At 43.4% G+C, this 13,546-nt stretch overlaps 2 protein-coding genes across 3 annotated transcripts in view; one reads left to right on the forward strand and one right to left on the reverse strand.

Moving 5' to 3' along the window:
- The first annotated feature begins 8,502 nt into the window (after nt 1-8,502).
- On the forward strand, nt 8,503-12,149 carry LOC311138590 (uncharacterized protein). Of its 2 annotated transcripts, XM_084173343.1 has the most exons (8): nt 8,503-8,697; nt 9,354-9,548; nt 9,859-9,945; nt 10,612-10,865; nt 10,946-11,071; nt 11,301-11,441; nt 11,607-11,715; nt 11,821-12,149. In XM_084173343.1, the coding sequence occupies exons 1-8, from the start codon at nt 8,694-8,696 to the stop codon at nt 12,030-12,032; spliced, it is 1,128 nt and encodes a 375-aa protein (XP_084029469.1). In that variant the 5' UTR covers nt 8,503-8,693; the 3' UTR covers nt 12,033-12,149. The 2 variants fall into 2 exon arrangements, with proteins under 2 accessions (XP_084029469.1, XP_084029468.1); XM_084173342.1 differs by lacking the exon at nt 8,503-8,697 and having other exon boundaries at nt 9,130-9,548.
- Nucleotides 12,150-12,841: 692 nt separating this feature from the next.
- The window catches only part of LOC311138592 (uncharacterized protein), a 3,298-nt gene continuing 2,593 nt past the window's right edge, over nt 12,842-13,546 (reverse strand). The window contains exon 6 of the mRNA XM_084173345.1: nt 12,842-13,546. This exon is cut by the window's right edge and continues 120 nt beyond it. Within this exon, the coding sequence (XP_084029471.1) occupies nt 13,469-13,546 (78 nt within the window). The 3' untranslated portion in view covers nt 12,842-13,468.

A 13,546-nucleotide genomic window follows, 5' to 3' on the forward strand; every position in this document is an offset into this window, starting at 1 on the left:
CGGCCCGGCCCGTTCCGGCTCCCCGCACCAAGCCAGTGGTGCATGTTCCCAGTCCAGCCCGGCCTGTTCCTTCTCCCCGCACCAAGCCAGTGGTGCGTGTTCCCAGTCCAGCCCGGCCTGTTCCTGCTCCCCGCACCAAGCCAGTGGTGCGTGTTCCCAGTCCAGCCCGGCCTGTTCCTGTCCCTCGCACCAAGCCAGTGGTGCGCGTCGCCAGCCCGGTCCGGCCTGTTCCTGTCCCTTGCACCAAGCCAGTGGTGCGCGTCGCCAGCCCGGTCCGGTCTGTTCCTGCTCCCCGCACCAAGCCAGTGGTGCGCGTCGCCAGCCCGGTCCGGCCTGTTCCTGCTCCCCGCACCAAGCCAGTGGTGCGCGTCGCCAGCCCGGTCCGGCCTGTTCCTGCTCCCCGCACCAAGCCAGTGGTGCGCGTCGCCAGCCCGGTCCGGCCAGTTCCTGCTCCCCGCACCAAGCCTGTGGTGCTCGTCGTCAGCCCGGTCCGGCCCGTTCCTGCTCCCCGCACCAAGCCAGTGGTGCGCGTCGGCAGCCCGGTCCGGCCTGTTCCTGCTCCCCGCACCAAGCCTGTGGTGCGCGTCGCCAGCCCAGCCCAGTCCGGCCTGTTCCTGCTCCCCGCACCAAGCCTGTGGTGCGCGTCGTCAGCCCGGTCCGGCCCGTTTCTGCTCCCCGCACCAAGCCAGTGGTGCGCGTCGTCAGCCCGGTCCGGCCCGTTCCTGCTCCCCGCGCCAAGCCAGTGGTGCGTGTGTCCAGTCCGGCACGGCCCGTGCCTGTTCCACCGGTGCCAGCTGCTCCACTCCGGAGTCAGAGCAATCCGCTCCACCGGGGTCCGGTCCAACTCCAGTCAGCGGATCCACTCCGGAGCCAGAGCAATCCGCTCCACCGGTGTCCAGTCCAGCTCCGGCCAGCGGCTCCAGTCCGGAGCCGGTAAGGTTTGGTCCACCGTCGTCGGGTCCAGCTCCAGTCAGCGGGACCAGACCAGGGGCGCAACGGGGAGGTGGTGGTCTGCCCGGAGCCGGATCCGCCTCCGAGGCGGAATGCCCACCCGGCCCCTACCCTCTTGTGTTTGTGTGGCACGGTCGCAGTCCGCGCCTTTGGGGGGTGGGTACTGTCACGCCCTGGCTCTGGGGACTCTTAAATGTTGAGCCAGTGTCACGCTCTGGCTCCGGGACTTTGTATGTTGAGCCAGGGTGTGTTCGTTTCGTTGTGTTCTGTGTGGTTGGGTTGTCTATTTGGTTGTGTTTCCTTGTTTGGTCAAATGACTCCCAATCGGAGGTAACGAGTGTCAGCTGTCGGCTCGTTATCTCTGATTGGGAGCCATATTTAAACTGTGTGTTTTCACCTTGTGGTTGTGGGTTTTTGTTCCGTATTCAGTCTTTGTCACTGTGGACTTCACGTATCGTCATTGTTTGTTGTTTTGGCATTGAGTACTTTAATTTAAATAAAGTCATGTTCACTCAACGCGCTGCGCTTTGGTCTCATTCGTCAGACGATCGTGACAGCCAGGGTGTGGATTTTTCTATGTTTAGTTTTCTATGTTTTTTGTTCTAGATCGTTTAGATCTATGTTGGCCAGGGTGGTTCCCAATCAGAGGCAGCTGTAGCTCGTTGTCTCTGATTGGGGACAATACTTAGGCAGCCTGTTGGCACCAGTTCGTTTGTGGGATCTTGATCCGTAAAGGTTTGGTGTGTGTAACCTCAGGACTTCACGTATCGTTGGTTTGTTGTTTTGGTTTTGTTCGTGTGTTAAGTACTAATTAAAAATGTACGCTTATCACGCTGCGCCTTGGTTCCACGAGTCATCAGTCAACGTGCGTGACAGATATTTGCAGATAAACAAAACATGAGCAGTGTACAGAACGTGAATGAAAACAATACCACCTAGTGACTATTGGCTACTGAGGACTAAATAAAGGGAGAGTAATCAAGGAAATAATGATGTCCAGGTGTGCGTAATGATGGGGAGCAGGTGTGCGTAATGATGGTTGCCAGGGCCGGTGGTTAGAAGACTGGCGACGTCGAACGCCGGAGCGGGGGAGTAAGCGTGACAACAGGTTACAGATTAGGCACACTATTAAACACACAGGTCACAGATACGCACAGAAAATTCTCCAGTGTTATATCAACACTGACAGCATTAAATTTAAGACTGGAACAGTGTCTATACGGGCCCACACTTTTGAATGTTAAATTAACACTGTGCTTAGTGCTCACACTGTTACACTTCGTCAAGTGTTAGCGAATTAACACTTTCAGTGTTATGCAATAACACCTCATAGTCTATTTAACACTAGGAATTGTATATCAAATAAAATGTTATTCATCACATGCTTCGTAAACAACAGGTGTGGACTAACAGTGAAATGCTTACTTAAGGGCCCTTCCCAACAATACAGAGATAACAAAATTGAGAAATAATAGAAAAGTAAAACACATAATTATAAGTAATAATAGATACAGAATGAGTAACGATAACTTGGCTATGTACAAGGAGTACCAATAGTAGCGAGTTGATGTGCAGGAGTACGAGGCAATTGAGGTAGATATGTACATACAGTGCATTCGTAAAGTATTCAGACCCCTTGACTTTTTCCACATTTTGTTAAATTACAGCCTTATTCTAAAATGGATTAAATACAGAATGTTCCTCATCAATCTACACACAATACCCAATAAAGACGAAGCGAAAACAGGTTTTTAGAAATGTTTGCAAATGTATTAAAAATAAAAAACGGAAATACCTTATTTACATAAGTGTTCAGACCCTTTGCTATGAGACTCGAAATTGAGCTCAGGTGCATCCTGATCATCCTTGAGATGTTTCTACAACTTGATTGGAGTCCACCTGTGGTATATTCAATTGATTGGATATGATTTGGAAAAGCACACACCTGTCTATATAAGGTCCCACAGTTTACAGTGCATGTCAGAGCAAAAACCAAGCCATGAGGTCGAAGGAATTGTCCGAGTGGCCAGACGGAAGCCACTGCTCAGTACAAGGCACATGACAGCCCACTTGGAGTTTGCCAAAAGGCACCTAAAGGACTCTCAGACCATGAGAAACAAGATTCTCTGGTCTGATGAAACCAAGATTGAACTCGTTGGCCTGAATGCCAAGCGTCACGTTTGGATGAAACCTGGCACCATCCCTACGAAGAAGCATGGTGGTGGCCCAGCCAGAGCCCGGACTTGAACCTGATTGAAAATCTCTGGAGAGACCTGAAAATAGCTGTGCAGCGACGCTCCCCATCCAACCTGACAGAGCTTGAGAGGATCTGCAGAGAAGAATGGGAGAAACTCCCCAAGTACAGGTGTGCCCAGCTTGTAGCATCATACCCAAGAAGACTTGAGGCTGTAATCGCTGCCAAAGGTGCTTCAACAAAGTACTGAGTAAAGGGTCTGAATACTTATGTAAATGTAATAATTCCATTTTCATTTTATATACATTTGCAAAAATGTCTAAAAACCTGTTTTTTGCTTTGTCATTATGGGGTATTGTGTGTACATTGATGAGGGGAAAAATCAATTTTAGAATAAGGCTGTAATGTAACAAAATGTGGAGAAAGTCAAGGGGTTGGAATACTTTCCGAATGCACTGTGTACAGTCGTGGTCAAAAGTTTTGAGAATGACACAAATATTAATTTTCACAAAGTCTGCTGCCTCAGTTTTTATGATGGCAGTTTGCATATACTCCAGAATGTTATGAAGAGTGATCAGATGAATTGCAATTGATTGCAAAAGGTCCTCTTTGCCATGAAAATGAACTTAATCCCAAAAATACATTTCCACTGCATTTCAGCCCTGCCACAAAAGGACCAGCTGACATCATGTCAGTGATTCTCCCGTTAACACAGGTGAGAGTGTTGGCGAGGACAAGGCTGGAGATCACTCTGTCATGCTGATTGAGTTAGAATAACAGACTGGAAGCTTTAAAAGGAAGTTGGTGCTTGAAATCATTGTTCTTCCTCTGTTAACCATGGTTACCTGCAAGGAAACATGTGCCGTCATCATTGCTTTGCACAAAAAGGGCTTCACAGGCAAGGATATTGCTGCTAGTAAGATTGCACCTAAATCAACCATTTATCGGATCATCAAGAACTTCAAGGAGAGAGGTTCAATTGTTGTCCAGCAAGCGCCAGGACCGTCTCCTAAAGTTGATTCATCTGCGCGATCGGGGCACCACCAGTGCAGAGCTTGCTCAGGACTGGCAGCAGGCAGGTGTGAGTGCATCTGCACGCACAGTGAGGCAAAGACTTTTGGAGGATAGCCTGGTGTCAAGAAGGGCAGCGAGTAAGCCACTTCTCACCAGAAAAAACATCAGGGACAGACTGATATTCTGCAAAAGGTACAGGGATTGGACTGCTGAGGACTGGGGTAAAGTCATTTTCTCTGATGAATCCCCTTTCCGATTGTTTGGGGCATCCGGAAAAAAGCTTGTCCGGAGAAGACAAGGTGAGCGCTACCATCAGTCCTGTGTCATGCCAACAGTAAAGCATCCTAAGACCATTCATGTGTGGGGTTGCTTCTCAGCCAAGGGAGTGGGCTCACTCACAATTTTGCCTAAGAACACAGCCATGAATAAAGAATGGTACCAACACATCCTCCGAGAGCAACTTCTCCCAACCATCCAAGAACAGTTTGGTGATGAACAATGCCTTTTCCAGCATGATGGAGCACCTTGCCATAAGGCAAAAGTGATAACTAAGTGGCTCGGGGAACAAAACATCGAAATTTTGGGTCCATGGCCAGGAAACTCCCCAGACCTTAATCCCATTGAGAACTTGTGGTCAATCATTTTACATTTTAGTCATTTAGCAGACGCTCTTATCCAGAGCGACTTACAGTTAGTGAGTGCATACATTATTTTATTTTTTCATACTGGAATCGAACCCACAACCCTGGCGTTGCAAATGCCATGCTCTACCAACTGAGCTACATCCCTGCCGGCCATTCCCTCCCCTACCCTGGACGACGCTGGGCCAATTGTGCGCCGCCCCATGGGTCTCCCAGTCGCGGCCTCAAGAGGCGGGAAGACAAACAAAAACCCACAAATTCTGACAAACTCCAAGTATTGATTATGCAAGAATGGGCTGCTATCAGTCAGGATGTGGCCCAGAAGTTAATTGACAGCATGCCAGGGCGTATTGCAGAGGTCTTGAAAAAGAAGGGTCAACACTGCAAATATTGACTCTTTGCATAAACTTAATGTAATTGTCAATAAAAGCCTTTGACACATGGAATGCTTGTAATTATACTTCAGTATACCATAGTACCATCTGACAAAAATATCTAAAAACACTGAAGCAGAAAACTTTGTGAAGACCAATTCTTGTGTCATTCTCAAAACTTTTGACCACGACTGTATATATATATATATACTGTACCAGTCAAAGATTTTGACACACCTACTCATTCAAGGGTTTTTCTTTATTTTTACTATTAGTGAAGACATCAAATGTATGAAATAACACATATGGAATCATGCAGTAACCAAAAAAGTGTTAAACAAATCAAAATAGATTTTATATTTGAGATTCTTCAAACAGCCACCATTTGCCTTGATGACATCTTTGCACACTCTTGGCATTGTCTCAACCAGCTTCATGAGGTAGTCACCTGGAATGCATTTCAGTTTAACAGGTGTGCCTTCTTAAAAGTTAATTTGTGGAATTTCTTTCCTTCTTAATACGTTTGAGCCAATCAGTTATGTTGTGACAAGCTAGGGGGTGGAATACAGAAGATAGCCCTATTTGGTAAAAGACCTGTCACAACTTCTGCCGAAGTTGGTGCCTCTCCTTGTTCGGGCGGCGTTCGGCGGTCGTCGTTACCGGCTTTCTAGCTGCCACTGATCTACGTTTCTTTTTCCATTTGTTTTGTCTTGATTGTACACACCTGGTTCCCATTATATTATATTATTTCCCTATTTAACCCTCTGGTTCCCACATGGTTTTGTGCGTGTTTGTTCTTTGTTTTGTGTCTAAGACTTATGTGAGCTGGTGTGTTTTCCCTGCGTGGAAATTAGTGTTGTTTATTTTTCGAGTCAAGTACGTCGTTTACTCAGTTCTGTGTCCTGCACCTGACTCCGTCCTACCGCTGCACATTGACACTTGACAAGACCAAGTCCATATTATGGCAAGAACAGCTCAAATAAGCAAAGAGAAACGACAATCCATCATTACTTTAAGACATGAAGCTCAGTCAATATGGAAAATTCCAAGAACTATGAAAGTTTCTTCAAGTGCAGTCGCAAAAACCATCAAGCGCTATGATGAAATGGCTCTCATGAGGACCGCCACAGGAATGGAAGACCCAGAGTTACTTCTGCTGCAGAGGATAAGAAATTCCACAAATTAACTTTTAAGAAGGCACACCTGTTAAATTGAAATGCATTCCAGGTGACTACCTCATGAAGCTGGTTGAGACAATGCCAAGAGTATGCAAAGCTGTCATCAAGGCAAAGGGTGGCTATTTGAAGAATCTCAAATATAAAATATATTTTGATTTGTTTATCATTTTTTGGTTACTACATGATTCCATATGTGTTATTTCATAGTTTTGATGTCTTCACTATTGTTCTACAATGTAAAAAATAGTAAAAAAAATAAAGAAAAACCCTTGAATGAGTAGGTGTGTCCAAACTTTTGACTGGTACTGTATAGTGTACTATATATACAAAAGTATGTGGACACCCCAAAACAGTGTAACAAATCCATTTAATATACACCATAACAATAAATCCATTCTTTATTTTAGGCAAGTCTAAAGAAACATTATGAAACTGTATGAAGAAAATGTATTTCAGAAGAACAGAATGATGTGACTACAGAATACTGATGATTTGAGAAAGTCGGGAAAAAAGCTTGTGCTCAGTTCCTGGTATCAGGTTTCACATGCCGTTCTCTCTCATCAAGTGATCATATTTTCTATGGAGGACTAAAAGTGCCACAATTAAATAAATAAATACACCATTAAATAATTACTTAAATGTGTCATTAATTAATTCAAATTAGAATTAAATACATAAATGTGTTATTAAATGTGTCATTAATTAATTCAAATACCGATTCATTTTATGTAAAATACATATATAATAATTTCACTATTTACATTTACATTTCATGGTCCTGCGTTGGAGTGCTTCCTGAATTACTTAAAACTGTCAAACTGACCCATCAAAAGTTGGTAGGCGGAACCTAACGCCTGATTGGTTACCCTCTGCATCAAGCCAAGACAAATCAATTCCGGATAATGGTTTGATGCAGAGCTACTGAACACATTCCAATACACTGGGTGGCGCTATTCACCTCTACGTTGGTTTAGTTACACGGTTAAACAGAACTTTCATTGCAACGGCTAAAAATCAAGAGAAGACTCGGTCCTGCTAGCCCCAATGTTGAGACGCTGTGTGAGGTGCAGGACAAAATGTCTAAAAGTTGCCCGGAGCTGCTGAGAGAAGCAGCGAATTTGATTGAGGAAGCTCTGAGCAGAAGTCCAACGGCTCCCGCGGCACCGGTGACTCCGGCAGCTCAGTCACAGCAGATACCGGCCGCTCAATCACGTACACCTGTCCAAGGTAAGCTAAGTAATTTCATGTTAGCCAGGTGTGCTACTATTTAATGATTCGGGACACACGTGTAGGTTAAATTAGATCGACTCGAACATGTATTTGCATGCGGTATTATGATGCTTCGTGCGTGACACGTTTATTGTTAATGGGGGGGGGAAGCATAAACCTAGCTAGTTCGCTAATCGGCTAAATGGTGTTAGCTGGCTTGAGCATCCCAAGATAGAAGTAGAGGCTGTTTTAGCTGACTGGTGACCATTGAGCTGTTACGTTTTTCTGTGTTGCAGCGGAGGTAGCAAGGCTCTTTGCGCCATATAACATTGGAGCCAGAAGGAATATGACGAGACGACCAGCACAAGTCCAAGTTAGCCGAAGAAGCTACACACACACTGTCTGTTGTTTGGCTGACCACAATGCGGATAAAATTCCAAGCGTACTGTTTAAAGCTGAACTTCTTACTTCAGGACTTGGAGAGCAAAAAGTAACATTTTCAGGTCAGTGCGAAACTAGGCATTTACCAAAAGTAAAAAAAGTTTGTACTGTCTGTGGCTTGTTGAAATTATTTGCATTTCTTTTTATAGTGACTCAAACTTAATTGGTGTTCATAGTGTCAATAATAGTTATCACAGGCTTATTTGCTTAATTTAAGGTGAGGTGAGTTATGATTTTGTTTTGTTTTTTTCTCCAGGGAATGACCACGATCCCATGGTTATAACAAATAAACTGATGGAAGTGTTTCCGAAGCTCCAACAAGGGGGAGGCTTTGAATTTCTAAAACTTGTAGGATCTACTCGCAGTCGAAATCTTGCGTTGCTTCAGTGTCCCAGCACTGGATACACCCTTGCCTATCTGAAAGATCCATCGACGATGATTGGACAGGCTACAATCTACATACGTCCACTTCAACAGGATCTACCCTTAGATTGTGTACATACATTTACAGAGACTTAGTTTAATACATAATCAAAACAAAGATTACTGGTGACTTTTAATCATTAATTAAAAGCCATTTGTTGTTGTTGTTAGGAGAGCTCACGTCCTGCCTCTGGTCCAGTCATCCCCTGCATCACTTGTCAGAAGGAAGTTCCCTTTTCAGAGATGAAGCTGCACAGATTGAGCTGCAATGGGTATGTACTTCTTAAAGCAATGCAAGGGTAGCATAATTTATTTTCTTTGGGAATATGTCTCTCTTATTGTTGTGCACACAAATAAGCGAGTATGACCATCATTTCAATTGTGTTAACTTCAAGGACACCCATGCAGGAATCAGAAAGAGAACAAGAGGGAGGCCAAAGTGAAGAAAATGATAGTGAGACAGCCCTAGTCAGTGACAGTGTTCCAGTGAGGCCTGAAACATCAGCTGAGAGTGCAGTAGTACCGGCAGTGATTGTCAACGAGGAGTTGGATCGCAAAGAAACAGACAGTGGTTTGTGTCATCACAATAGTGTTGCTATAAGATTGTGTGTAACTGAAAAGTTAATAGAAAGATAACACCTGTAGGATATAATTAGATAAGATAATACAGTTACAGACAATTAATAACATGCAACTGGGTTTTTCTATTTTTCTAATATTTAGTTGTAGTTGTTTAGTAGTGCTGTTTTTATGTCAACTCAGCGTTGTGACAGGTTCTGAAGATGTTGGGTCTCACGTTTTGTCAGTGAAATGAACAGAATTTTCCTCCTGTTCTGTAGAGTGAGAGGATATCTGTATATGCAGGTAACATGCCAACTCACAATATGTCTCTCTGTAATAGATAACTTTATTGTTGTTGTTTGTTTAGAATGGAAGCTTATTAAAGAACCCACTCAAGCTGCCAAAGTTTTCAAAGAGAATCTGCTAAGGGAACATGCAACTGGGAAACCACTTAGAATGAAGATGGATGTAAGGGACTCTGAAGAGGACAGGGAACGGGAGCTTCTCTTATTATATAAACAGCAGCAAGAATGGGCATGTCCACTTCATTGTACTCTGGTTGGTAAGTAATATAACATTTATAATATAAATACATCAGTACAGTTTATACCACTCAAGTAGCTTATATGGAATTGTTAAATGGGAGAATGGAATGCACAAAATTATATAATTGATAAAAATGTTATATGTATGTATGTGAATATTGTGCACAATATACTCTTGTTATCTGGAATAATCAATATTAAGGATGCTATTCTAGAATTACAGCCAATAGAAGTTTTTCTCCCTTTCTTGTTAAATGTTACCAAATCCAGTTACCTGTATTAGGCCGCCACTTTTTTTCCAGTGTTATTATCAGTATTTTATTTCAGGTGATGTTGCTATCGGAGAGGGAGTGATGCGGTACTTTATGACAACAATCATATCCAAACTCCAGTTTGGATTCAGTCTAGATCTTGGTAAGTATCTTACTAATTTTTTGAAGGTTAATCCATCTATAAATTGCAGAAATGTCTGTCTGTAGCGCATGTCTCTCAGTTAGTCCGATGGATTTCAAACTTGACAGGTGTCTTGCTCTGGTCACGAGTAAGTGCAGTGCCAAGTTTGACGACGTTTGGATAAACGCAAAAGATAGTGTTACATATATAGGTAAAAGAAGCACACATTGGCTTTTGCCGCTCTTGCTGCTTGCCATTCTCACACTGCATGCAACGCTGACTGAGCACCTGTTTGTGTCGTGACTCACTCTACACCGCCTCTCTCTATGCGCGCGCACACACACACACGCGTACACGTACGTTCTGGTGGTTGATGAACGCGGATATGTGCTGTTTAGCGGAGGGCCGGTGGGCAATGTTTTGTGTCAGGTAAGTCTGTAGTAGGGTATACAGGGGAATTGAATTTGAAGTGGTTTGGGGTCCTTCTGTAAGTCATTTTGGAGTAGGCTACAATTTGGTTTAAGTGAATTCTACAAGCAGCAATACCACAGGCCAAGTAATCGCCACTAGTATGATGTAATATATCTATCTATCTATCTATCTATCTATCTATCATACATTTTTATTTAATGTATTTAAGAGGTTAATTGTTGTGACTTTATTCCCTGCTCTCTTGGTACTTTACAGGAGGAATGGGCCGAACACTGCTATTTGAGGGTGAACCTGACCATCTTGTTCCAGCAGCATCAGAGGCACTTATTGAAAGCAACCTCTTCCGGGTTGCAGGAAGGATGTTGGGCCACACCTTTCTGCATGATGGTCCCCATGTCACAGGACTAAGTCCTGCTGTAATTCATGTACTGTTCAATGGGGACCCTGAAATGGCTACTGTTGTTACAGAAGACTGTCCTGATCTGCACATCAGGAGCATCATAGAACTGGTATGTAACCTAAAAGAAACTTTGCCATGTAAAAAATATTGCTTGGGCAGATATAATAACTTGTATGGTCTTAATTCTAGCTTGAACATGAAGATCTTACACCGGAACAGAAGGACACAGTTTCAGATCTTTCCATGTCTTGGGATCTTCCGGCAGTCACCAAAACAAATCGGAGATGGCTACATAACAAACTTCTACTCCATGCAGTGAGTTCCTGCTGGTTAAGTGACAGAATTCATCGCTGTACTTGTTGAAATTATAGAATGTGTTGTGAACCCTGGCTTGTTATGTTAACACGAGAGTTTAAGTACTAGAGTTTTAATGGATTTTTATAAAGCACTTTATTGTGTTTATTAACATTTTTCCTACTGTGCCAACTTTTGTCAAATTTGGGTTAAGGATTTGGGCTGTAATATGGGTCGGTCTGTCTCTTAGGTCGTTGGGAGGACCATGCGCCAAATTAAACAGTTGAGAAAGGGACTGAAAGATGTGATGGTATGGCCCCTGCTGACATCTAGGCCGGATGTTGTACCACTTCTTTTCCCCAAAATGGCTGAAATGCAGTTCACACCCCAGGTAAGTCAGTAATTTAGTTATATTTGTGACTTAACTTGATGAATTTACGTGTATTTTCAATGACTGAGATGGATATTTTTCCATTTTCTAAGAATTTGATCTGCATAGTCCTTCACCAAAATAAGTTCTCCCTTTTTTTAAATTACAATTTTTGTTTTCTTTAAGATGCTCCTAGAAAAAATCACATGGCCAGTTGAGGACAGTGATGATGAAGACTTTGACTTAGACACCACCTGCCGCATCACTGGCTTTCTAAGGATGTTCATTGAAACAGGTATAAACCTTATTTTCTCTCTTTACAAATGCTTCTATGTCTCATGGATAGATATGATCAATTACAGTTGAACTAAATGTCTTTAATCCATTTTATGACTTTTAGCTTCATCAGGTACCCTGGCCCAGCTGCTGACATTCTGGGTTGGCTGGGAGATGCTTCCTCCTGAACTGAGAGTGGAGATTTCTGGGGGAACCCTTCCTACGTCCTCCACATGCTTTGAAACCCTAAAGCTGCCAGCTCATTTCAAACTCTACATGGACTTTGAGAAAGCACTTGTCGCTGCCATAAAAAGTACTGGATTTGGGCTTGTTTAAGTTTTTTCAGACGTCAATTAGGGCTGGGCAATATTTTAATATTATATCTATCGTGATATAAGACTAGATATCGTCTTAAGGTGCTTTTCCATTACCAGTACCTACTTGACTCGCCTCGCCTCGAGTCGCTGTGCGTCCGTTTCCCATTGCAGATTTTAGGATTGCCTCAGCGTGGCTGGTCGTCATAGCGACTGCCGTGGGCGTGGCTTAGTAGCTTGCTTTCCCATTGACAAATCCCCGCCGCATTTCCTGGTTCTCAGTCTCCGTGAACAACATGATATCAAAGAGATAGTTAACGTTAACTGCTCCAGATTTCCCACCGTGATCACATATATATGACTCTAGAGTCGCTACTCGCTTTGTTTCTCTCACATATATATGACTAGAGTCGCTACTCGCTGCGGAGATAATCGCCGTCACTCTCTCACTTCTCCCTCGCTCACTAGCTACACACACACACACACACACACACATATGGCGACTCGACACACACACATCACACATTACACACACCAGCGCACCAGTATAACCATCAGGCCACTTGTATGCTACGGAGAAAGCTCTGCGTGGAGCCTCCGGCAGTAAAAACCACCGCTGGCTAAACTATTTTAAAATGCTGTCTGTCGCTGGCAATGCAGTGATCAGTGACGATTCTTTCCGACCAATCAGCAGCCTGCAAGGTTTCACGTCACCTTCTCGGCTCGCCTCAGCTCGCTTGGAACCTCGACTGAGCAGGTGCTAAAAAAAGTATATGTTAGCAGGTACCAGGTACTTTTTTTCGTAATGGAAAACCAAAAAAGGCGAGGCGAGGCGAGGCGAGTAGGTACCATGTAATGGAAAAGCACCATTAGATTTTGAAGAAGTGTAATATCGTTACATGGTAAGTTTAGTCTTTTCCTGGTTTCAAAGGCTGCATTACAGTAAAGTGATGTCATTTTCTGAACTTACCAGACTGTTCTAGCTGTTCTATTATTTGCCTTTTACCACTTAGTCATTATATCCACAATATGATAGTTATTTATCCGAAATCTAAATGTGGAAGATATTTTGTGAATGCACCAATTGTCAACCTTACAATATCGTTGCAATATCGACATCAAGGTGTTAGGTCAAAAATGTGATATTTGATTTTCTCCATATTGCCCAGCCCTAATGTCAATGCATACACAGTTCAGATGAATTGACACAAGTTCAGTGTCTTTGAAAACATTAACACACTGTGCAGTAGTTGACTTTTTTTTCTTCCATTTACTAAAATCAAACTGTTCTGCACCTTCAGTGCTAACAGTACAGCATTCATGTTAGTCATTCTGTGGACCATAATGAGACAGGAAGCTTCAAAGAAACAGCTTTTTTTCCTTTCTTTTAAAAGGAAAGTAAACTTTCAGTTTTTCCTTGCTTGTTCTAACACAACAAATAAAAACATGGGTTGGACATCAGTCTAAGATTCTTGATAACACTTCCACAGTCTCTACATATAGTCTAAGTGCATCAGTAACAGAAACTCCTGGAGC

Source organism: Coregonus lavaretus (genome assembly GCF_964263955.1).
Source record: "Coregonus lavaretus genome assembly, chromosome: 12".
NCBI classification, from domain to species: domain Eukaryota; kingdom Metazoa; phylum Chordata; class Actinopteri; order Salmoniformes; family Salmonidae; genus Coregonus; species Coregonus lavaretus.